The sequence below is a fragment of the Terrapene carolina genome, unplaced genomic scaffold (genome assembly GCF_002925995.2).
Source record: "Terrapene carolina triunguis isolate 2854851 unplaced genomic scaffold, T_m_triunguis-2.0 Scaffold69, whole genome shotgun sequence".
NCBI classification, from domain to species: domain Eukaryota; kingdom Metazoa; phylum Chordata; order Testudines; family Emydidae; genus Terrapene; species Terrapene triunguis.
In genome coordinates, this window is record NW_020664420.1 from 39,597,062 (window position 1) to 39,621,880 (window position 24,819).

At 42.9% G+C, this 24,819-nt stretch overlaps 1 protein-coding gene across 1 annotated transcript in view; it reads left to right on the forward strand.

The window, feature by feature from the left end:
• CERT1 (ceramide transporter 1) overlaps window positions 1–24,819 on the forward strand; it is a 169,860-nt gene that overhangs the window by 136,090 nt on the left and 8,951 nt on the right. Inside the window, exons 10-13 of the mRNA XM_024194127.2 lie at window positions 6,182–6,274; window positions 6,886–6,963; window positions 17,752–17,847; window positions 24,646–24,778. Of these exons, the coding sequence (XP_024049895.1) occupies window positions 6,182–6,274; window positions 6,886–6,963; window positions 17,752–17,847; window positions 24,646–24,778 (400 nt within the window). The remainder of the gene's footprint in view (window positions 1–6,181; window positions 6,275–6,885; window positions 6,964–17,751; window positions 17,848–24,645; window positions 24,779–24,819) is intronic.

Here is a 24,819-nt window from a genome sequence, read left to right on the forward strand (position 1 = left end):
GGGGCACATGACTTATGAGGAGAGGCTGAGGGAACTGGGCTTATTTAGTCTGCAGAAGAGAAGAGTGAGGGGATTTGATAGCAGCCTTCAACTACCTGAAGAGGGGTTCCAAAGAGGATGGAGCTAGGCTGTTCTCAGTGGTGGCAGATGACAGAACAAGGACCAATGGTCTCAAGTTGCCATGGGGAGGTCTAGGTTGGATATTAGGAAAACCTATTTCACCAGGAGGGTGGTGAAGCACTGGAATGGGTTACCTGGCGGGGGGGCGAGGGTTTGGAATCTCCATCATTAGAGGATTTTAAAGCCCAGCTTGACAAAGCCCTGGCTGGGATGATTTAGTTGGGGTTGGTCCTGCTTTGAGACGGGAGTTAGACTAGATGACCTCCTGAGGTCTCTTCGAACCCTAATCTTCTATGATTCTATGATCTTGAAGAACAACAGTTACAAAAAGGTAGGTAACCGTTTTTTCCTACTCCAAAGAGTCTGCAATCTAAGTAGTAACTTACTAAGTCTTCCAATAGTGTCCCTTTTGGTGCTCCACTTCAGGCGCACATGAAGATTGGATGATTTCTAGCTAGCAGTGTCCATTCAGCCCACACATGCACCCTATGCCTCCTTGTGGCAGACACTGAGGCTATCTAGGGGTACGTGGGCAAACTGCCTGCAGTTCCTTCTCTACCACCTCGGCCTGAGACAGAACCCTAGTGTGTCAGCCTAGAGCATACTTGGACTTTCCTCTTTTTCTCAGTTAATTTATAGTTGTAGGTCAGTATTTAGTATAGTTAGTTTTAGATGAGAGTGTCATTTTTTCTTCCTTCTGGGATACCGGTCTTCTCCTGTCGGGGTATGCCTTGTTCTCCAGGCTTCAAATCCCCCAATGGCCCTTTTGTAACTGTTGTTCTCCTGTCTTGCCAGGAGGCTATGCCAATAAGTGACGGGCACTCCATTTGTGTCTGTTGCCAGGGGAGTCACGTCTCCCAGAAGCATTCCTTCTCTTTGGCCCTTTAAGACCAGGGCTAGAAAAAACAGTGAGGTAAAGGTCAGACTGTTGGCAAGAGAATGCTCCCTGCAACCACCCTCTGAGCCAGATCAGGAGATTACCCTCCCCTCCCTGGTACATCTGTCCGCGGACAGATCCTGCACCCCATCAACCTTGAGGCATGTTTCCCCTAAGAAATGGAAGTCTTTGGAGCCTGCTTGGAAGACTCCCAGAAAGAGGAGCACGGACTCTCACTCTGAGTCAGCTTCAAAAAAGACCAGGTCCCCGTTAAGATCCTTGTACTTCAAGAGTACTGTTGAGATCAAGGACTCTTTCTCCAGTACCAGTAGGCCTGCAAAGCCCAGGAGCTCCAAGGACTGAAAGCACAGTTCCGATAGGGCAACTAAATCCTCCACCAGTAAGGAGGGTAAGCACAGAGTACTATCTATTTTGGCCTTTCCATCAGCACCAAAGCATCCTGTTCAGCCATTGATGCTGTCACGTGTCTTAACCAGCCATTGGTACTGATGTAAGCAGCTCAGGCAGGGGTACCTGTGCAAGCAGTACCCTTGATACTGAGCAAACATTGGGACTTGACATCTACAATGCCTGCAGTACTCCCATCATCCTGGGGACTGTCAGCCACAGCAACCTCTGCTACGGCGTCAGTACTGGGGTCCTTTCTGGTACCGCAGGAGTTCCGATACTCAAGGGACCTCTCGGTGTCAGACAAACCAGAGTGTCCATTGTTGTTGGGTACCGAGCATCTCTCAGTACTGAGACCTCGGTCTGAGTGGCCCCTTCATGGCACAGGACTGTGCTCTGTCCTCAATTCCTGTCCCACCATGGGAGGATGGGGAGAAGGAGACCAATTGGGAGTCCTCTTTGATTTCAGTGAAGGGTTCTCCTGCATACCCCTTCAGGAAACCACTTTTGCGCAGGGAGGACCTTGCTGGTCAGCAAGAAAGGTGGAATGAACTTTGTATGCCACCCGTACTTCCTTACGGACATCCCCCAGTGGCCATATTGGGGCCTATGGGCTGCCAATCGACAGCAATTTAACAGCCACTGGTACTGTCCCTCCAGAAGACAAGGTTTCACATCCTCCCTCTACCCATCCATGACAAGAGGAGACATTTGAAGAGCAGAAGGCTAGGGTAGATGAAGAGGTCACCCCTGACTTTCCCAGTTCATCGCTGTTGCTGGATGAGGCAATTATAGCTTCACCACCTTCCACAGCTGACAACTTCAGGCAGTTTCAGGACCTCATTAGAAGGGTAGCAGACACCCTGCAGATCCCTCTGGTGGAGGTCGAAGATCCGCAACGCAAGCTGCTAGATATCTTGCAATTGGCAACACCCTCCAGAGAAGCATTACCTATTAATTAGGCTCTCCTGGATCTGGCTAAGACAGTGAGGCAAACACTTGCCACTATTGCACCAATGGATTCCAATTTTCTATTTTCCTATCCCCCACCTTACTCCGTTGGTGGATGCAGTGAATGAACAGGTTAGGCAGCAATTTTTTGACATCTGCCCCCTATGACAAGGACCAGAAGTAAGTGGATATTTTGGTCAAAAATCTTACTTGTCTGCAACGCTGTTGTTCCAGATCACAAACTATCAGGTGGTCATGACCAAATACAATTTTACTAATTGCAACAAGCTCATGGGTTTTATTGAGCAGCTGCCACATGACTGCAGGGAATAATTCCAATTCATAGTTGCAGAGAGTCACCTGCTGGCCAGAGCAGCTTTCCAGGCATCCCTAGATGCTGCTCATTACTGCCAGCTCCATGGCAATAGTTATGCGTAGGGTGTCATGGCTCCAACTTTTTCAGGGTTTCGAGGAAAGTTTTAAACACAGCAGGGGACCTCCCTACTGGTCATAGGCTTTTCTCCGAGACCACAAATGACTCCCTGCACATTTTGAAGGACTCCATGGCTACCCTACCTTTCTTAGGCATTTACACACCAACGAGCAAGAAGCTTTTTAGTAGGTCAGACTGTCCAGAGGTCATGCCCTGCTCAGTGCTTAGGATACCCTAGACCCATGGAACTCCCCAGAAAGAGAGAGAGGTTGCAGGGCAAGAGGGCTATTCAACGGCCCTCCACAACCATCCAGGTGTCAGTTTTGATGGACTGGTCAAGAAATGAAATTCTTCTCTCTTCCCCCCCCCCCCCACCGCCCCGGATTTACAATTGCACCCTTTAGCCCACCTCCCTCCCTTTCGGGACTACGTTGTCCATTTCCACCCAGCTTGGGAGCAGATCACCATGGATCAGTGGGTCTTGGAGGTCATAACATCAGGCTATACCATCCAGTTTGTCTCTCTCTCTTCCACCCTCATTCTCCTTTCCTCTTCAGGGACCCCTCTCATGAGCTTCTTCTAAGGCAAGAGGTGGACATTCTCCTCCAACTAGCAGCAATAGAACCAATCCCTTCCCTTTACAGGGTCAGGGAGTTCTACTCAAAATACTTTCTAGTGCCCCTGGAGGATATAGGTTGGAGGCCAATCTTAGATCTAAGACAATTAGAACAGTTGAACAAATTCGTGAAGACTCAAAACTTGAGGATGGTGACTCTAGCAACTGTAATTGCCCACCTAAACACCCTCTCAGTTCAGGGCAGATGGACAGCCCGTGGAATCAGTTTTGATATCAACCTGTTGAAGCTCAGGACAGTCAGGAATTCTTGTCTCCATTTCCTGCCCCTCATCAGGGGCAGAGCGATCAGGGTCATGATGGACAATATGTCCTTCATGTTTTACATCAACAAGCAGGAAGGAACAAGATCCTCCTTGTGCACTGAAGCTATAAAGCTCTGGAACTGGTGCATAGCCCACCACATCCATATTTCAGTGGTCCACCTCACAGAACACCACAGCCAATGCTCTCAGCAGATACTTCTCCCACAACTATGAGTCGTAGCTGGACACTCAGGTTCTCCATGGTTTATTCTAGAGATGAGACTGCCAGAGATCAATCTTTTCACCACCTTCAAGAACAGGAAGTGTCCTCTTTTCTGTTCAAGGCAGGTCTGGATCACCACTCCCTGGAGGATGCTTTCCTTCTCCTGTGGAGGAAGAGCCTGTTCTGTGCCTTTCCCCCAGCACCCATAATTCTAAGGGTATTGAACAAGATCAGGCAGGACAAGGCCATAGTTATCCTCCATAGTACCTACCTGGCTGAGACAAGCTTGGTACCCTTAACTGCTTGTGTCCAACCATCAATCGAGCTCCCAAACATTCCACATCTCCTGTCTCAGGATGCTGGTCACATGCTTAACCCCAATCTAGTAGTTCCAGGGCATGGTTCCTGGATGGTTCTCACGAATACAGGTTTCCCCGCTCTATGGAGGTACAGCAGGTGCTGTTAAACAGTAGAAAAACAGCATTCCGCACTACTTACCTGCAAATACGGAAGCGATTTGTCCGTTGGGACAGTTGTTGATACCTCTGGCTGGAATCCATTTGTGTTTCCCTCATCCTAGATTACCTGCTGGATCTGAAGACACCCAGCTTATCCATCATTTTGGTCAAGGTACACCTGCCCGCCATATCAGCCTTTCATCTTCCTGTCCAGGGACTTTCCATTTTTGCTTCCTGGATATCATCCAGATTTATTAAGGTCTGAGTAATTTCTTCCCCCACATTAGACACCCCACCCCATCTTGAGATCTCAACCAGTTTCTCAACCATCTCACATGACATCCATTTGTACCAATGGCAACCTGTTCCCTACTTCATTTATCTGTGAAGATGGCCGCCTTAGTTGCCATCATGTCGGCCCGTAAGGTCAGGGAAATTGGAGCCTTGATGGCAGATTACCCCCTTTACCTTTTTTTTTTTTTTTAAATAAAGTCTCTTTACATCTGCATCCTAAGTTCCTACCAAAGGTTTCAATTGGATTTTCATCTTAACTGATCTATCCATCTATCAGTATATTTTATGAAACCTCATAGTTCTCAGCAAGAATCCTGTTTTCATATTTTGGACGTTAGAAAAGCCTTAACCTTCTACCTGGATAGGACTGAGCAGTTTAGGAGAGTGCCTAGACTCTCTGTATCCTTCGCAGATAGATCTGAGGGGGCTCCTATTTCTGCTCAGACTTTTGAAATGGCTGTCAGGCTGTATCTCTACCTGTTGTGAGTCTGCAGGTGCTCAGCCCCCTCAGGGATTAGAACACATTCAACCAGATTGCGGGCAACATTTGCTAAATTTTTGAAGAATGTTCCATTATCTGAGACACACAGAGCCACTACTTGGATTTCAGACCATATGTTTTTAAAGTTTTAGACTCTGCTTCATGCCGTCAGATCTGATGCGACACTTAGTTCCGCAGTACAGTCTTCAGTTCTGGATCCTGTTCTGAAACTCTTTCCTCCTTCTAGAAATAGTGCTCAGAAGTCATCTGAAGTGAAGCACCCACAGGCACACTACTCAGAGGAGGAGGAAATGTCTGTCCCTATGAGTGCTTCACTATCCACTCTCCTTCCCCTCTGCTTCAGTTGTTCCCTAGGGGATGACTGAATAGAGAAGGACCTGAGGGCAATTTGTCCATACACCTTTATATAGCCTCAGTGTCTGCCACAAGGAGACAGGGCGCATGTGAGAGTTGAATGGACACTGCTAGCTAGAAATCTCCTATTGAAGGCTTGAGAGGTGCATGTGCACCTGAAATGCAGCACACATAGGGGGACACAACTCGAAGAACTACAGTTAGTGCATAGGGTGAGTAACACTTCCTTTTATATAACATTTTGTTCTTTTTAATTTTTTTATTTTTAAAACTAAAATTAATTTGAGAAATTTGGGCACAGTGGAAACAGAAGTCCATTATCCACAGAACATGACGGCATAAATTGTGTTAATAACATGGGTCAATTTGTCTCCCCTATTATCTTTAAAGCAATTCTTAATAGATGCAAGTAATTAAAAAATCCTATCTAAAACTCACCTTGACTGTACTTAGGTGAATAACCTACACAAATAAGTATATCCAATACACGATAAATATTTCTTAAATCTAATTGTTGTTGCCACCTGAAGTGTCTGTTACCATTCGTGACCTGTGAAACAGTAAAGAGAGACCATTTACTTGCTCCCTCCTCTTATATACGTCCTGTCAGTTCTACTGCCACCTGCTAAATACTCCACCAAACAGCTGTTATGTACTAATACATTTAATCTGTTTCTCTTAGTCTCAGAGTGAAAAGGTCAGATCACATTGGCCAACATCATTACCCTCTGGTGATGGATACTCTGCTGTGGGGACTCACAGATTCGTCCAAAAGGTGAGATGTTTCCCAGGCTCTTTTCAGAGTACTTATTGTAAATAAAATCACTATTTCTGTTCTAACTGATACATTAGTCATATGGATTGGTGAGATCTAATGTGTAGATGTTTCTAGTAACTTTGAACACATCACTCATTAGAATTGACATATCCAGGATTGGAGAGGACTTTTTCCTTGAAAAAAATCTTTTATTTTTAGTGTCTATTTTAGAATATTCTGGATATGTAGCAAACTTGTCATATTTTATGAGATTAAGAAAAAATCATGCCAGAAACGTAATATTCTTTAAAGATGCTTTTTCTTAAATATAAAATCATTAAACTAATTAAAAGAAAAAAAAGCTAGTGTTTTGTTTTGTTTTTTTTAATCGTGGTTGATTTTGACCTTTTTCAATGTTACTGGAAACACTACTTTTTTTTTTTTTCCAGGATCATGTTGGGAGTATAATATATAATAGTTGCATGAAATTAGCTTTTGCTGCTGTGCTTGCTGCTTATGGTGCTTTTGTTTTCCTTTTCTTCATTATCTTGTGCTTGGAAGTTGGTACTGAAAGCTCTGTTGTGCCTTTGTTCTGATTACTTGATTTTTTCTTTGTCTGTCTCTGGTAGCCCTATAGTCGCTCTTCCTCCATGTCTTCCATTGATCTAGTCAGTGCCTCTGATGATGTTCACAGATTCAGCACTCAGGTATTGTAAGAATATATAGAGTGGCTTTGTATATCTTTTTGCTGTATTACATCTTCTCTCTACCTGGGTTCCCTTTGTTCCATAAATCACTTGTGCTTGTTTTAGATGAGTACAGATAGACACATACCAAGGAATTCTCTATTCCTGTTACTGAAAGATTGTCTTTTTACATTCTGCTTGCATCCATATCATACTTGTAAGGGTCTGAATCTGGGAAATAAGGAGGATTAATGTCTGCAGAAAAAATAAAAATGTGTATAACTTCAAGATCCCACATTACTGATGTAATAACTTAAAATAATAAAAGTGAAATAACACCTGGTCTGTGTGGGATGGAAATAAATTTGACTTTAAAATGAAGGATCGTTGTTATGCTTGCATGTAAATCATTTATTCTAAACAGTGTTTAATTTCCCAGTCTTTTTCACATATTTAGTTCATATATCTGTTACAATTACCATTAAGAAACTAAATCTTTCTACATTCCAACAGCACTGTTTGCACCTCTGAGACTTTCTGTTTCTAATTCAGCACTAAAAGCTTATTCTAGACTTTATTGGGCATGCACAGTTTGAGTTCGGAAACTTTTTTAAAAAAATATATTTTGTTATACCTATTTGTGGCAGATTCACCAAGGCACACAATACCAAAGCAAAATATACTTGTAGATCTGCATAAGCAAGCCAAACATTTTAATGGCCTCGTGGAAGTGTTCAACGGACAAGCTATTCAAAGAAGCAATGGAAAAAGCAGTCCTAAGATAATAACAACATACCCTTCTGACAATTAAGCAACAGAAGGGGGACTGTAGGACTTCATCAAAAAGGTGACAAATTGCTCTGTCATATAGGCTGGTCTAGAGCTTTTAACCATGGCTACTGTACAATTGCTCAATACACCTGTTTTAATATGCCCTACCAAGAGCCTCCAGACCAAATTTGTAACAGTATTTAGGCATTGCTGTGCTCAGCATTGCAAAGCCTAATTGATTTAGGAGCCCAAGTTTCATTTCCAAAAGGGGTTTAGGCACTTAGGAACCAAAATCCCTTCACAATAGTGAAGAACTTACTGAATTCCCAAACTTGCCATTCCTAAAACTGGGTTTTCCCTCTGCTCTCCATTACTAGAGGCAGAACCAAACCTGTTGGTCATCAGGAAGACAACTTGACTCTTCTTCAGAATGTGCAAGCCAGTGAAAATACTTCCAAAACTGAAAAACAGCATAATATTATGTGTGTGTATGTAATAAACTTTCCTTGAATAAAAGTGTCTCCAGCGCATTGTAATAGTTTTCATTAAACTAAACTTGTTCATCCAATTAATGGACAGATTGGAATGACCAATTTGGATATTCAGTGAAGAAAAATCATCATCAGGCATCAAATTTTCTCACTCATTTCCAGGCTCCCTATTCCTACTTCTTCAGGCATGGCTGGTGTCGGTATACACACCGTGGCGACACCACTTGGGCATGTTGTCACAATTCCCCCATCTGTGATCACTTCCCTTCTTTGGTGGTTGCACCCGCTGACAGTATGTGCAGGAGTCCCATTCTCAAGACCCCCACCATCAATGTGTCTCATCACAGATGCTTCAGCGATAGACTGAGGAACTCATTTCGGGTCTCTCAGAACTCAGCCTCTGGTCTCCAGAAGAGTTCTTGCTACACATCAATATCAGGGAGTTCAGGGTGGTTTGCCTAGTCTGTAATGCATTCCAACCCCCCATGGAAGGCAAGTGCGTGTCAGTTCTTACAGACAACATGAGAGCGATGTTTTATATAAACAGGCAAGGTGGAGCAGCGCGTTCCTCTCACCTGTGCCAGGAAGCTCTTCACTTGTGGAAATTCTGCATAGCCCACTCAATCCACCTCAAAGCCTCCTATCTCTAGCAGTCACAGTATGAGCTAGCAGATCGCCTCAGCAGATCCTTCTCCAACCACCATGAGTGGTACATCCATCCAGATGTTGTGAAAGGCGTCTTCCAGAAGTGGGGGACAACAGGAAGTGTCTTAAGTTTTGCTCCTTCCTGGGTTACAGCCTGGGGTCGCTCTGACACATTTCTCCTCCCTTGAATGGATCATCTCTTCTATGCGTTCCCTCCCATCTCTCTCATACACAAGGTCTTCCTAAGGGTTAGAAGGGACAAGGTCTCATCCTGATAGCCTCAGCCTGGCCATATAAGCACTGGTTCATCACCCTTCTAGGCCTCTCGGTGGAAATGCCAATCTGCCTGTCTCCGTTTCCAGACCTGATCTCCCAAGACCACGGTTGTCTACATCATCCGAACCTCGAGTCTCTTCATCTCACGGACTGGAAGCTCCATGGCTGAACCCCGCAGAGGTAGCATGCTCTGTGACTGGTCACAAGGTGCTTTTACGGAACAGAAAACTGTCTGCTAGAGCCACTTACCTGGCAAAGTGGAAAAGATTCTCGATCTGCCCATCACCTACACAGTCAACATTTCCATTCATTTTAGATTACTTATACCACTTGAAACAACAAGGCCTAACCATGTCATCTATTAGGATCCATCTAGCTGCAATCTCAGCCTTTCACCCATGGGTGAACGGCCATTCTGTTTTCTCAAACTTCACCTGTAATCTGTTTCTTAAGGGCCTAGAGAGATTGTACCTAAAGATACAGCAGCCACTCCCTCCCTGGGACCTCAACTTGGTGTTGGCAAGACTAAGAAGGCCTCCATTTGAACTGCTGGCAACGCACTCTGCTCTACTTGTCCTGGACGGTGGCCTTCCTGGAGGCCATTACTTCTGCCAGAATCATAGAATATCAGGGTTGGAAGGGACCTCAGGAGGTCATCTAGTCCAACCCCCTGCTCAAAGCAGGACCAATTCCCAACTAAATCATCCCAGCCAGGGCTTTGTCAAGCCGGGCCTTAAAAGCCTCCAAGGAAGGAGATTCCTCCACCTCCCTAGGTAAAGCATTCCAGTGCTTCACCACCCTCCTAGTAAAATAGTGTTTCCTAATATCCAACCTAGACCTCCCCCACTGCAACTTGAGACCTTTGCTTCTTGTTCTGTCATCTGCCACCACTGAGAACAGCTGAGCTCCATCCTCTTTGGAACCCCCCCTCAGGTAGTTGAAAGCAGCTATCAAATCCCCCCTCATTCTTCTCTTCTGGAGACTAAACAATCCCAGTTCCCTCAGCCTCTCCTCATAAGTCATGTGCTCCAGCCCCCTAATCATTTTTGTTGCCCTCCGCTGGACTCTTTCCAATATTTCCACATCCTTTTTGTAGTGTGGGGCCCAAAACTGGACACAGTACTCCAGATGAGGCCTCACCAATGTCGCATAAAGGGGAACGATCACGTCCCTCGATCTGCTGGCAATGCCCCTACTTATACAGCCCAAAATGCCATTAGCCTTCTTGGCAACAAGAGCACACTGTTGACTCATATCCAGCTTCTCGTCCACTGTGACCCCTAGGTCCTTCTCTGCAGAACTGCTACCTAGCCATTCGGTCCCTAGTCTGTAGCAGTGCATAGGATTCTTCCGTCCTAAGTGCAGGACTCTGCACTTGTCCTTGTTGAACCTCATCAGGTTTCTTTTGGCCCAATCCTCTAATTTGTCTAGGTCCCTCTGTATCTGATCCCTATCCTCCAGCGTATCTACCACGCCTCCCAGTTTAGTGTCACCTGCAAACTTGCTGAGAGTGCGGTCCACACCATCCTCCAGATCATTAATAAAGATATTAAACAAAACCGGCCCCAGGACCGACCCTTGGGGCACTCCGCTTGAAACCGGCTGCCAACTAGACATGGAGCCATTGATCACTACCCGTTGAGCCCGACGATCTAGCCAGCTTTCTATCCACCTTACAGTCCATTCATCCAGCCCATACTTCTTTAACTTGACAGCAAGAATACTGTGGGAGACCATATCAAAAGCTTTGCTAAAGTCAAGGAATAACACATCCACTGCTTTCCCCTCATCCACAGAGCCAGTTATCTCCTCATAGAAGGCAATTAGGTTAGTCAGGCACGACTTCCCCTTGGTGAATCCATGCTGACTGTTCCTGATCACTTTCCTCTCCTCTAAGTGTTTCATAATTGATTCCTTGAGGACCTGCTCCATGATTTTTCCAGGGACTGAGGTGAGGCTGACTGGCCTGTAGTTCCCCGGATCCTCCTTCTTCCCTTTTTTAAAGATGGGCACTACATTAGCCTTTTTCCAGTCATCCGGGACCTCCCCCGATCGCCATGAGTTTTCAAAGACGATGGCCAATGCCTCCGCAATCACATCCGCCAACTCCTTTAGCACCCTCGGATGCAGCGCATCCGGCCCCATGGATTTGTGCTCATCCAGTTTTTCTAAATAGTCCCGAACCACTTCTTTCTCCACGGAGGGCTGGTCACCTCCTCCCCATACTGTGCTGCCCAGTCCAGCAGTCTGGGAGCTGACCTTGTTTGTGAAGACGGAGGCAAAAAAAGCATTGAGTACATTAGCTTTTTCCACATCCTCTGTCACTAGGTTGCCTCCCTCATTCAGTAAGGGGCCCACACTTTCCTTGAGTTTCTTCTTGTTGCTAACATACCTGAAGAAACCCTCCTTGTTACTCTTAACATCTCTTGCTAGCTGCAACTCCAAGTGCGATTTGGCCTTCCTGATTTCACGCTTGCATGCCTGAGCGATATTTTTATACTCCTCCCTGGTCATTTGTCCAATCTTCCACTTCTTGTAAGCTTCTTTTTTGCGTTTAAGGTCAGCAAGGATTTCACTGTTAAGCCAAGCTGGTCGCCTGCCATATTTACTATTCTTTCTACACGTCGGGATGGTTTGTTCCTGCAACCGCAATAAGGATTCTTTAAAATACAGCCAGCTCTCCTGGACCCCTTTGCCCTTCATGTTATTCTCCCAGGGGATCCTGCCCATCTGTTCCCTGAGGGAGTCAAAGTCTGCTTTTCTGAAGTCCAGGGTCCGTATTCTGCTGCTCTCCTTTCTTCCTTGTGTCAGGATCCTGAACTCGACCATCTCATGGTCACTGCCTCCCAGGTTCCCATCCACTTTTGCTTCCCCTACTAATTCTTCTCTGTTTGTGAGCAGCAGGTCAAAAAAAGCTCTGTCCCTAGTTGGTTCCTCCAGCACTTGCACCAGGAAATTGTCCCCTATACTTTCCAAAAACTTCCTGGATTTTCTGTGCACCGCTGTATTGCTCTCCCAGCAGATATCAGGGTGATTAAAGTCTCCCATGAGAACCAGGGCCTGCGATCTAGCAACTTCTGTTAGTTGCTGGAAGAATGCCTCGTCCTCCTCATCCCCCTGGTCTGGTGGTCTATAGCAGACTCCGACCACGACATCACCCTTGTTGCTCACACTTCTCAACTTTATCCAGAGACTCTCAGGTTTTTCTGCAGTTTCATATCAGAGCTCTGAGCAGTCATACTCCTCTCTTACATACAGTGCAACTCCCCCACCTTTTCTGCCCTGCCTGTCCTTCCTGAACAGTTTATATCCATCCATGACAGTACTCCAGTCATGTGAGTTATCCCACCAAGTCTCTGTTATTCCAATCGCATCATAGTTCCCTGACTGTGCCAGGACTTCCAGTTCTCCCTGCTTGTTTCCCAGGCTTCTTCCATTTGTGTATAGGCACTTAAGATAACTCATCGATCGTCCCTCTTTCTCAGTATGAGACAGGAGTCTTCCCTTCTTGCGCTCTCCTGCTCTTGCTTCCTCCCAGGATCCCATTTCCCCACTTACCTCAGGGCTTTGGTCTCCTTCCAGCCTTCCTTCCAATTCCATAGTAACCAGGATATCTTCCTACCGGTCTTCTATCCGAAACTGCACTCCACTCGCTGGATGTGACGCATGCACTAGCCTTCTGCATAGAAAGGACTAGATCATTTAAAAAATATACTCAGCTTTTTGTAGCCATTGCAGACAGAATGAAAAACCTTCTAGTATAAGCCCAGAGAATTTCATCGTGGATCACATCATGTAGCCACACATGCTATGCAAAAGTCCCCTCTCCTGCCCTGATGGTGCACTCTACCAGTGCTCAAACATCTTTGGCAGCATTTGTAGCTCAAGTTCCTATCCAGGACATCTGTATAGTGGGAATGTAGTCGTCAGTTCACACTTTCGCATCTTGCTACACCATCACCCAGCAGCCTAGAAATGATGTGGGTTTCAGCCAAGTGGTATTAGTCAGCATGCCAAAGAACTCCAAACCGTCCACCTGCACAATTGCTTGGGAGTCACCTACTTTGGAATGGACGTGAGCAAGCACTCGAAGAAAAAATGATTACTAACCTTTCGTAACTGTTCTTCAAGATATGTTGCTCATGTCCATTCCAAACCATTACCACCCCCTTGCCTGTCCCTCTGTCGGAGATGGCCAGCAAGAAGGAACTGAGGGGTCAGCGGGGCGGCAGGACCCTTTATACTGGCACTATGAGCGTGTGATACCAGGGGTCATTGGAGCTGACCCAACAGATACCACTGAGGGGAAAACTTTCTGGCGGTGGTGCTTGGGGCGAGCACACACCTACTTTGGAATGGACATGAGCAACACATCTCGAAGAACAGTTACAAAAGATTAGTAATTTGCTTAAGCCAGGGTGATCTGTTTCCATACTTCCTATCTTTCCTATGCACTGGAATAGTTTGCTCTTGTGCCCTTAATAATGTCTCTCTCAAAAAATGCCAACTCTCCTGAACTTTTTTCTTTACACTTTTTTTCTTTAAATTTTTTTCCCCACACGATCTTACTTATCAATTCTGAGTTTGCTGAAGTCCATTTTCTTCATTCTGCTGTTCTCCCTCCTACCATTCCTTAGAATCATGAACTGTATCTTTTCATGATTACTTTCTCTCAAACTGCCTTCCACCTTCAAATTCGCAAGCATTTCTTTCCTATTTGTCAGAATCAAATCTAGAACAGCCTCTCCCTTAGTTGCTTTCTCCACTTGCTATAATAAAAAGTTGCCTCCAAAAACTTGTTGGATAATGTATCTTGTGCTATAAGCATTTCCCAATGGATGTCTGGGTAGTTGAAGTCCCCCATCGCCACCAAGTCCTGTACTTTGGATGATTTTGTTAGTTATTTAATAAAAGCTTCATCCACCTCTTCTTCCTGGTTAGGTGGTCTATAATAGACCCCTACAGTGACATCATCCTTGTTTTTTACCCCTTTTAGCCTTACCTGGAGATTTTCAATAGGTCTGCCTCCCACTTCTATCTCTACCTCAGTGCAAGTGTTGATATACAAGGCAACACTTCCTCCCTTTTCCCCCCTTCCTGTCCTTCCTGAACAAGCTGTACCCTTCTGTAGCAATATTCCAGTCACGTGAATCATCCCACCAAGTCTCTGTGATGCCAGTTATGTTGTAATTGTGATTATTTATTGTTCTAGTTCTTTCCAGACTATTCTCTGTCCTCCCTGCATTAGTATGCAGAAATCTAAGATATTCATTAGATTTCCCATCTGTATTCCCTCTTCTCTCCTTTGCCCCTGCTTTAACTGCCAATTTCCCCTGCAGATTCCAACCCTTCACCCAGGTCTCCATGTTCTGGACTTACCTGTGGACTTTTGTCTCCTGCCCCCATCGAACTTAGTTTAAAGCCCACCTCACTTAGCCAATCTGTTACATTGTTCCTTAAATATTATCTGTACAAAAATCTCAATGATTATGAATCTTGATAAGTTATGTGCTTTCAGTACAGACCTCACGTGCTACCCTTCACAAATAAATATCATGAAAGTATTGTATTAGGTGTAGTGAGTTTGTCAGGGCTAAGACGGGAGTAGCTTGTAAAGAACAGTGAACCTTGAGCCAGTTGGCACCTCTAGACCTCTGTTTTCTGAGTTCTGTGGAATGCTGTGTTACCTCTGGGAGCGAAGACTGAATTGAGTTGATTCCTTTGAGGAAGGTACTGAGATTCTAGCAATAATGCGCCCAGTTTAGACATTGAGTGCAGAAGTGATGATTACTAGAAAGGCTGCTTTGATAGTTAAGAACAGAAAAACCGAAATAAACAGTTCAAACAGTGGTCTGGTATTTGCACCCAAGACTAGGTTTAAATCTCAAAGGGATATTCAGAATTCTCAGAGAATTAACCAAAGTCCCTGCCCTCAGAAATCACTGGGGTTATGGATGAGACACAGTCCAATGTTGCTAGTTAACTTATGCTATTGAGGAAGTAGATAAAGAATGCTTTCTGAACGTGTTAGTTTTATGGCCCCCTTGTAGGTTTCAAGGGACCTTTGCTGATCTTAGATAATTTTAGTTGTGCTCCATGCTCTAAATATTTATTGGATTTTATAGAGTATTTGGAATTTGTAGATTGTTTAGACTTGGAAGGATTAGATTTTTATTGCTAATATCGGTAAATGTCAATTTCACCATGAACACACAAAATGATAAATATTTGCACTGATGAGAATCGAAATTTACAGATAGGCAAAGTAAGAAAAATGCTGCTTGAGAACTTATTAGTTTGATTACTAGTTAAAGATATTTACTTTGTCAATATCACATGTCAAAATAAACAATGTGTTTTAAGTTTTAAAGCTTTAAGTTTTTGAATCTCGACATCTACTGTCATTAAATAATAGTCTGATACTAGCCCCCCAATTTCCCACAACTGTGAAAAGTTAAATGGATAAAAATGTAAAAATGCTAAAAATAACATCAATGTTAGCCATCAAAATTATTTTTTTAAAAATCTAATTCAGCCAAGCCTAATTATTTTCTTTAAGCCAGTAAGGTTTCCATTACTCTAGAAGAATTTCATCAATTATTTTCACTAATTATCAATCACCGAGCTATCTCTTAGGGTCCAGATGTTTTAAAGGACCTTTACTTAGAAAATTTGCCCACTTGAAGGTTGTAAACAGTGTCCTGGAAAGAAGAGAGCGGGAGGAATCGTGTCTAGGAAACCTGTTGCCCAGGTCTGGGAGAGGGTGGCCTTCCTGCCTGAGTTATAAAGTGAAAGGAGGACAGACTTTTCTTTGTCAGTTAGTTTTAACAAAAACTTTGTGGACTGGTCTCTCATCCTTCCCATATCACTCATTTTGCTTCCACAGAACATCTATAAATCAGCACTGAACTTCCATGAAATATAGTCCTCATTGCATACAGTGTTTCATTATTTGTTTGAGGGGATTAACTTTTAAAGTGTGATTCAGGGTACAATTACCTCCTTTCCTAATCTCGAATGTACAGCACAGAAAGTACATAGTACAAAAAAAGCCTTCTTTATTTTAAAATAAAATATAAACACAACCTTTTTGTTTCCATCTCAAGCAAATTGGAAAAACACATTAATACATATTCCTTTGCTCGTTCCTCCACTTAAACTTGTTATAATATACTTCATTTGATAAATGCCTTTATTTGACAAGTGGCGTATGTTTGTGTATAAAGAAATGTCTTTCTACATCATACACAGGGTTTTTATGCCCCAATGTTGCTAATTTTATTCATGATTGTGTACTGCTTAAAATACCAGACATACAATATAATACCTTGTTTAATTTTTATTCAAGATATATATTTTTAAATAAACATCCTTTAGTCACTACCTCTGTAGGATTCAGGCAGCCATCGCAAATTACACATTAATCTGCTGGTGTTGAAACATCTATTTTGAGTATTCACTTGTTTTTAAGATACACATGAACTGAAGCAAACTTGTCTGCCATGTTATAAAACATTTGTGAAGTAACTTGTAATATTCTTTTTTCCTCCATAATTATCACAGATTATAATTTCAATTGAAAAAGAGCAGCTTTGGAAATGTGATCTGAAACTATTTGGCACCTACATTCCAGGGCAGACACTATAAATGTGTATAGAAAACTTAGGGACCCTTTAAACCCTGTTCATACCCCACAGCCGTATACCTAAAGGATGCTTTTCATTCAGACAGAAGGAGTACAAATATGGTAGTATTTGTGTAGTTTAAAGAATAGATTGATGTATATCAAGTACATTTTTCTAAAGACTACAGTAATTTACATACAGCAAACAGTGATTTTAAAAGTTTAAAATATTTTTAAAAGATGATGCAAAAACTTCATTAATTCATCTTCTAATTTTATGGAGTGCAGACACATTGGCAATTAAACTACTTGACAGTATCCCTTTAAATCAGTCAACACCCCAGGATGCTATCGAAAGACCATAGCAGCTTGTGCTAATGCAGAATAGTAGATGTTCAACATCTTACTCATACTTGGTTTTCCTTCACTGCAGCCCATAAAGCTTTTGGGACATCTGAATGCTTACAATATGGATTAACTTTCTAAGAGTAGAAAGCTAGTGGCTTTGATCTGGTTTTTTTATTGCTCAGGTTCCTAAATGCTGTTCTCCATTAAGTGTAAATTATCAAAAAAAGTCCTGCATTTCAGTGTGATTCTGTTTATCTAGGTACTTATAATGGCCACTATCTCTGTAGGATCAGAGCACCTCTTAAAAATTGTAATATAGGTAATCTCTCTTCCTTCCCCATAGGTAGAAGTAAAAATTTGAATAGTTAGTACAACTATTACAGGTGGGAGAGAGAGATGGGGATGGGTAGGAAGTGCTTGTGCGAAGAATTCATTTTATTTGGGATGAGTTTTGCTTTTGGTTCCGAATGCTGCAAGGTCTCTACTAATTTAACCTTCGCTGGTTTTGTGCTCCATTGTCTATGTCCAGCTCATGCGCTAGATCTATTGCTAGTATTTTGTAGTGGCTTATGATATTACTGTACAGTGCCCTGAATGTGCTGGCAAGGAGGTGGCAGGAACCTTTATAAATGTTGCATTTTTTTTTCTCTAAAGGTGGAAGAGATGGTGCAGAATCACATGACTTACTCTTTACAGGATGTAGGAGGAGATGCCAATTGGCAGTTAGTAGTAGAAGAAGGTGAAATGAAGGTAAATAAAATTGTGTTGCACAATATTTTATAACATTTTTGAATTTATATAAAATGTTACACTGAAATCTGTCTCTCTCATGTGCATACTGATACTGGCCCATATTCTGATACCCTTACTCCACACGTAGTCACATTGATTTAAAACATGACTAATGGAGTAAGGTACTATCGATGAGATATACAAGGATAACCATTTTATATCTTTAAGTACACACAGTATTCTTTATAACTTTATACCAGACATTTCATTCCTTTGCAGAGGGAGGTCACTTTCCTTTATCACCCTCTCATCTTGAAGGTCCCATATTAGACTGGCTTGGGCTAGCTGGAGTGAGAATCTCCCCACACTAGCCTACCACGGACTAACTGTGTGGACTAACCTGACACACGTTAACAGTTTTGTTATTGCTTTTTCATCTAGTCCTCATTGAAATGGGACTATCTCAAAGGGCATTAACAAACTATTTTTCTTCAAATGTCTTTGCATATACATACTTATGCTTTGTGGTGCCTTGCAGTAGAACCTTATTCTAGCAGTGTCAGCTAGAGCTCTGTCACACACCCCTCTCCTCAGCAGCACTGACGTTCTGAGGGCAAGCCTACATAGGGGGCTCAGTTCCTTCCAAGCACGTGCCTGGAAGGATGTGAACATTTCTGATGTCTTTGGAGCCAGAACCTTTCTCCTCTTAGTTAATTTTAGCTTTGTTAGTATAGTTAGTGTTATTCCCGGTTATGGTGGAATTGAAGAAACAGAAGAGGCTGGCATTTAAGAGTGTGCTTCCTGCCCAGTTGTCTTCCTGACATCTGATGACCACGTGTGGTGCTTCAAAAGTTTGGGACAAGAACATTTGCTTTCTGGGTGTTCAGTTTATCAGACTTTTTCTCCCAAAGCCCACAAGGATAAGGAGACTCATTTGGAGCATCTCCTTCTCAAGGAAGCTCACAATGCTAGACTCTCTGGATCCAATCAGTCCTCAGGTCTAAGGGTAGGTCTACACTGCAGTTAGACACCCGTGGCTGGCCCGTACTAAGTGACTCAGGCTCGGGCTAAGGGGCTGTTTAATTGCGGTATAAATGTTCAGACTCAGACTGCAGCCTGGGCTCTAGGACCCTGCAAGTTGGAGTGTCCTGAACACATGGCAATTAAACAGCCCGTTAGCCTAAGCTCTGTGAGCCCAAGTCAGCTGGTATGGGCCAGCTGCAGGTTTTTAATTGCAGTGTAGACATACCCTGAGAGGCCAGCCTCAGCTCCCAGTAACTAAAGGATTCCAAGAGGCCACAGCCCGTCAGGGCTGGATCAGGTCTCTGCAATTCCCTCAGTCAAGCCCCCAAGGCTACACTTGTCTGAACCAAGGGCCACATGGCAAAATCTAACTGCCCCGGTTTCACAAGAGATGTTGAGAGACAGTTTGGCCTCTGTCACCGGTGCCATACCTCTTGCATCACAGTTACCCAATCCTGATGGAACCCCTGCAGCTGCAACCCCAGAGTTAGTTCTGACTTCCACTTCCAGATCCAGGAAGATGGACTTGATTGGTGTGTCAGAATCAGGGCCTTTAATTCTGTCTGTCCTGGCATCGAAGAAAGAGGCATAGGGACAAAATGGCTGCTGCTAGCAATGGCGGTTCCCATGAATCAGAACTTTTGAATCCATCCAATTCTGACGAGGCTATAACATCTTCAAAGTGTTACCCGCACAAATTCTCTGTTACTTACACACACATGCACACACACACACACCTTTACCCAGGGCTCAAGGCATAATCCACTTGATTTACGCACCCCTGCCTTTTCCCAATTCCTAGGGTTCAGGGCGTACTCTTCGTGGGTTTGCAGGACCTTTTTACCAGTGAAAGAGCCTTACACAGTAATATCCTTTATCCTCTATTTATTAACAATTACCAAGCAAAATACACATGCTAAGTATACAATGCTATGCTCACGAATCCTGATCATGCACGCGGACTTTCCCTGTTGGCCAGGCAAGGTCAGTCTCGTCTGGATTCTGGTTGCTGCACGTCAGTCGTGCAGAGGATTCTTAGCAGCTCTGACCTCAGGCTGTGTCTTAGAGGTGAGTTCCTCTTCTTCTTCTTCCAGGTCTTTCCTTCTTATTCTTCTTCTTTTCCTTCTGCTGGTCTCCTTCTTGGACCCCAGTTTATATAGTGAAACTTGAGTCCTGCTTAGCTATACCTTAACCTATCATTTTACTAAAATATTACTAATCAATCCTAACCTATTGTAAAACAAGTCTTTAACCAATCATACCCCACCGTCTTAATTGATTTACACCTAGCAAAATTAATTATGTGAAAAACAGAAACAATCAAAGAACCAGACAGAGACCATACAGATAAACAATGGAGAAGTGAGGGCCATAAAGACAAAACAATAAAGAAATGGGGATTTCACAACCACAGCTATTGATAAGTGATTTCTTGCCAGACAGAATGCTATCAAACTAAGTTTTCTTTAACCATCTTAAGATCTGTTTCTTTATCTGGCGATGGTAGGTAGTATTGGACAGGATTGCCTTCTTAACAACCTGATATTACATTGTTTTAATGTAATTTAGATGGAATGTGAGAACGTCACTTTCTGCTTCTTAGCTCATGGCTACTGCTCTCTTAATACGGCTGCAGATAAATGCCTCACCCCTTACAATATAGCTACAAGAAAAGGCCTTATCCTTAATAAAGAGGGACCCATTCTACCCTCACCTTCAGTAACAAGGGAGATGGATTTGCATATAATGTTGAATCTGATAGCCACTTCTTCAGATTGGTTTTAGATTTCTGGGTTGGTTCCAGCTTCATCCTCCGTTTTGGAGAGCTCTGTCACGTTGGTAGCCCAAATTTACTTTCAAGTCCAGTGTGTTCATTGCTTCCAAGCACGAAACACAAGGTTTCCACAAGGAGACGTGTTTCCCCAGTTTCAAGATCATTTTTGCCTTCTCCTGTTAGAAAGAAGAGGCCAGAACACTTTATGCTTCCTTCTCCTAGGATCCCTATAAGGTCCCCACAAAGAACTGGATCTCCATACTTCCCTCTGGATCTCCAGTGCATTCTGTCTTGGATCCAGACCTTGATCTTTACCAGGAGGAAGATAGAAAAAGAATGCAGAGACCTGTGGCTCTATTTGTACCACCCTGTGGTCTGCCACCTGCAGGCATGTTCCCAAACTCCCATTGCTGGGAAAACTGGAAGTCCTGGTGCCTTACTGTGGGACACCTCAGGAATTTCTCACTTAGCCTCTATGTGGATGGAGAGGTAATGTATCATCTGCAAACGATCTGGCAGTCCAGAGATCCTCGGATCCAGCCCATCTGGATCCATCAAAATTACGTACAGTGACACCTGAAATGCTGTCAGGAGGAGGAAGACAAGGAAGTAGCTCCCTCTTTGAGCAGGACCATTTGGAAACAGATTGTGAATGTAATTTATCACTGGATGAAAGTGTGGGGGTGGTTTTGGCCTCCTCTCCTTCCAAAGGACCACATGGACAGTTAATCCGCAGCAGACTAGTGCTAGTTCACACCCCAGCTTGCCACAAAATGTTCATGGGTTACAAGTCCCTCTTCTAGATGTAGGAATCTGGGTATATTTACCTCTGGTGTCATAGAATCATCGAAATTTAGAACTTGTAGAGAGCTCGAGAAGTCATTGAGTCGAGCCCCCGCGCTGGGGCAGGACCAAGTAAACCTAGACCATCCTTGACAGGTGTGTCCAACTTGTTTTTAAAAGCTTTCAATGATGGGGATTCGACAACCTCCCTTGGAAGCCTATTCCAAAGGTTAACTACCCTTAAAGTTAGAAAGTTTTTCCTAATATCTAACCTAATCTCCCTTGCTGCAGATTAAGCCCATTACTTCTTGTCCTATCTTCAGTGGACATGAGGAACAATTAGTCTGTGTCTTCTTTATAACTGCCCTTAACATACTGGAAGACTGTTATCCAGTCCTGTCCCCTCCTTCTTTTCTCAAAACTAAGCATGCCCAGTTTTTTAACCTTTCCTCATAGGTCAGGTTTTCTAAAACCTTTATCATTTTTGTTGCTCTCCTCCTAGACTTTTTCCAGTTTGTCCTTAAAGTGCTGTGCCCAGATCTGGACACAGTACTCCAGCTGGAGCCTCACCAGTCCTGAGTAGAGTCAGACATTTACCTCCAGGGTCTTACATGCAACACTCCTGTTAATAACATTTCTACACCAACTGAATAAGATAGTTTGAGAGGGTACTTGTGTCTCATTAAGGCTAATCAGTTCTGTCTCAGTCATACATTTGACCTCCCTATGGCTCAAAGTGAGAAACCTGAACTCCCTGTTAGACTACCAGTAGACAGTCAATTGGCATTGTTTTTCAAACAGTTTCTACGAGGAATATACAAACTCTGGATTTAATTTAATAAACGTAATTCCTGCTTTTTTTGGTGGTAATTATATAGTGAAAAATTGACATATATGACGTTCCCATTTCATAACTCCAAAGTTGCTACTTTTTTTCCTTTCTAAAGCTTTAGGAAATATAATTATTGCTGTTCAAGTATATGTATCAGAATGTTAGTTAAAGAATATTTTATCATAGGCCTTCACACTGTGTGCCATTAACTACAAAAATAGTTTGAAAAGGGTGTGCACGTACAACCAGATAAACCAAATGTTTGTTTCACGTGCTGAGCTTTAAGCATTTGTCCCCAAAGCTCTATAAAAAGCTAAGGATTTTAATGAGTATTTGCACAAAATATAGAGTCAATTCAGAGCTGGCTAAAATGTGTAAACGGATTGGCATGCTATTCATTCTGTATCTTGTCACTGCATCAGCTTTTACTGTTTGAAAACAACTGTTTTTAATGGTGAACCTCAAAAAGGAAATGAAAATTGAGTTAACTCTATTAATGTGTACTAAGTGCCCCCCCAGTAACCATGCTCAGGGTTGGGACATTCACCATTGCTTATTAAATCTTAGTTTCCAGCAGCAGGCTTTCCTCTGACACTTCCTTCTTGTCTAGGGCACCTGCTCTCAGATTAAGCCAGTTTGCAGCCTTCAGGTCCTCTTGGACTCCTCACTGGTAGTGGATATGCAGATAGCCCTGGTGGGAGGGTGGGGACACCCATTTTCATCTTTAGATGACCAGAAGATTTCACCCTATCCTGTGAGTCACCAGACCTGGCTATGTGATCCATGGATTCATGACCTCCAGGCTTAATTAATGTACCTCTTACTATGAATGAAGCCAGATTCCCTGAAAAAACTCTAAACTAGTACAAAATGCAGCACCTGTTCTAAGCAACGCAAGTTGCTGTGAGCGAAACACCATTGGGCTCATTAGCTTCTTATTGAAAACTGAATCTAGTTTAAGGTCTCTGTCTTGATAATTAAAGTCCATGAAACTGGCCTTGACTTCTGGAGGTCATTTCCCCATACTACATATCCATGACCTTTCATTGGGATCTTATTCCACTTGAAGAGTGAAAGTGTTCTTCGTTAGGGGGAAACTCTTGAGCATAGGAAATAGAACTCTCATGGGAATGGAGCCAAGGCTTTGAACTTTCTGCCAGAGGTAAAAATGGCCACTAACCTCAACACACTTAAATAAATGTAAAATTTATTTTTGACTTCACTCATCCATTGGCCCCTGTCTTTTCTGGGGGGAAAATTCAAAACTTTAATTTTCATCAAAAATTTACTGCTACCTGTTACAAAAGGGATACTTTATCTTTCGGTACTTGGTTGGTGCTCAGATACTATGGTGGAGCGGATATCAGTAACAGGATTTGAATGGACAAATTTCTGTTTAAGTGCTGTAGAGTCCTCAAAAGTTCAAGTTCACGGATATCCTAGAATGCTCCATTCTGAAAGGTCACAAATACCACAAAATCGGAGGGCAATATTTCTTTAGCTCTGAAGGTGCCTCTTATTAGATGAAATACTTGTTCTAATAATTCAGAAAGGTTAGAAAAATATACCATGTACAAAAAATTATAATGGACTGGCTCAGTAATACAGCGAAATTCCACGAAATTCTGCAAATCTGGAATCAGCCAGATGACTTCATGGCGCTTCCTGTATAGTGTCTAGCCCAGTGTGATCCAGATTGGAGCACATAGATACTACAGTAATTCAAATACTATACTATCAACTTTTAAAGATTAAAGAAAAACAAATTAGTATCCATCTCTCTGGTGAATATCCCAGAAAACCTGGTTAGTGGGGACATCGTTGTCAGGTCCTCAGATAACACTGAGTGTAGTATAAGACAGGGCTGACTCTAGCTTTCTTTTTCTGCAGGTCACCTAAGCATTTCATAATCTATTTTGAAATAACTTTTTCTTGTCCCTTTCTCTCCCTTTCTTACTCCCTTCAGTTTACCAAGTTGTAGTCAGATCTGCGGTAACTATGGATTTCCCTCTGCTGTTAGGGCAGCCTTTAGTTATTTCTTTTAATCTCAGTACTGCATCCAGCACATTAGCATGAAAAATCAATCTTGCAGAATTTTTCTCTTACCCATTTAAGTACTGGATGATATTAATGTTTAGCTTCTTTGATTATCTGTTTTAATCACTGAAATATTTCCTTCCTAAACATAGCCTTTGTATAAAATATTAAACCATTCAAATTGCATGGTTTAAAAAAAAAAATCCACTTTCCTAGGATTGTTCAGTCATTCTTACTGCTGTTTTATGTAACTTTGTTAAATGGATTGTCAAATTAGATTCTCAAGATGAAGCACAACAAAAATTCGAAGGAGTTTTGGCCTTTTCCACTGTGCATTTCTTTTGTGCTATTTTGTATTTGCCCAAAGGTGTACAGAAGAGAGGTGGAAGAAAATGGGATAGTCCTAGATCCTTTGAAAGCCACACATGCAGTCAAAGGCGTTACGGGACACGAGGTCTGCCAGTACTTCTGGAATGTTGATGTTCGTAATGACTGGGAAAGTAAGAAATCGCTTTTTTTTTTTTTTTTTTTTTTTTTTTTT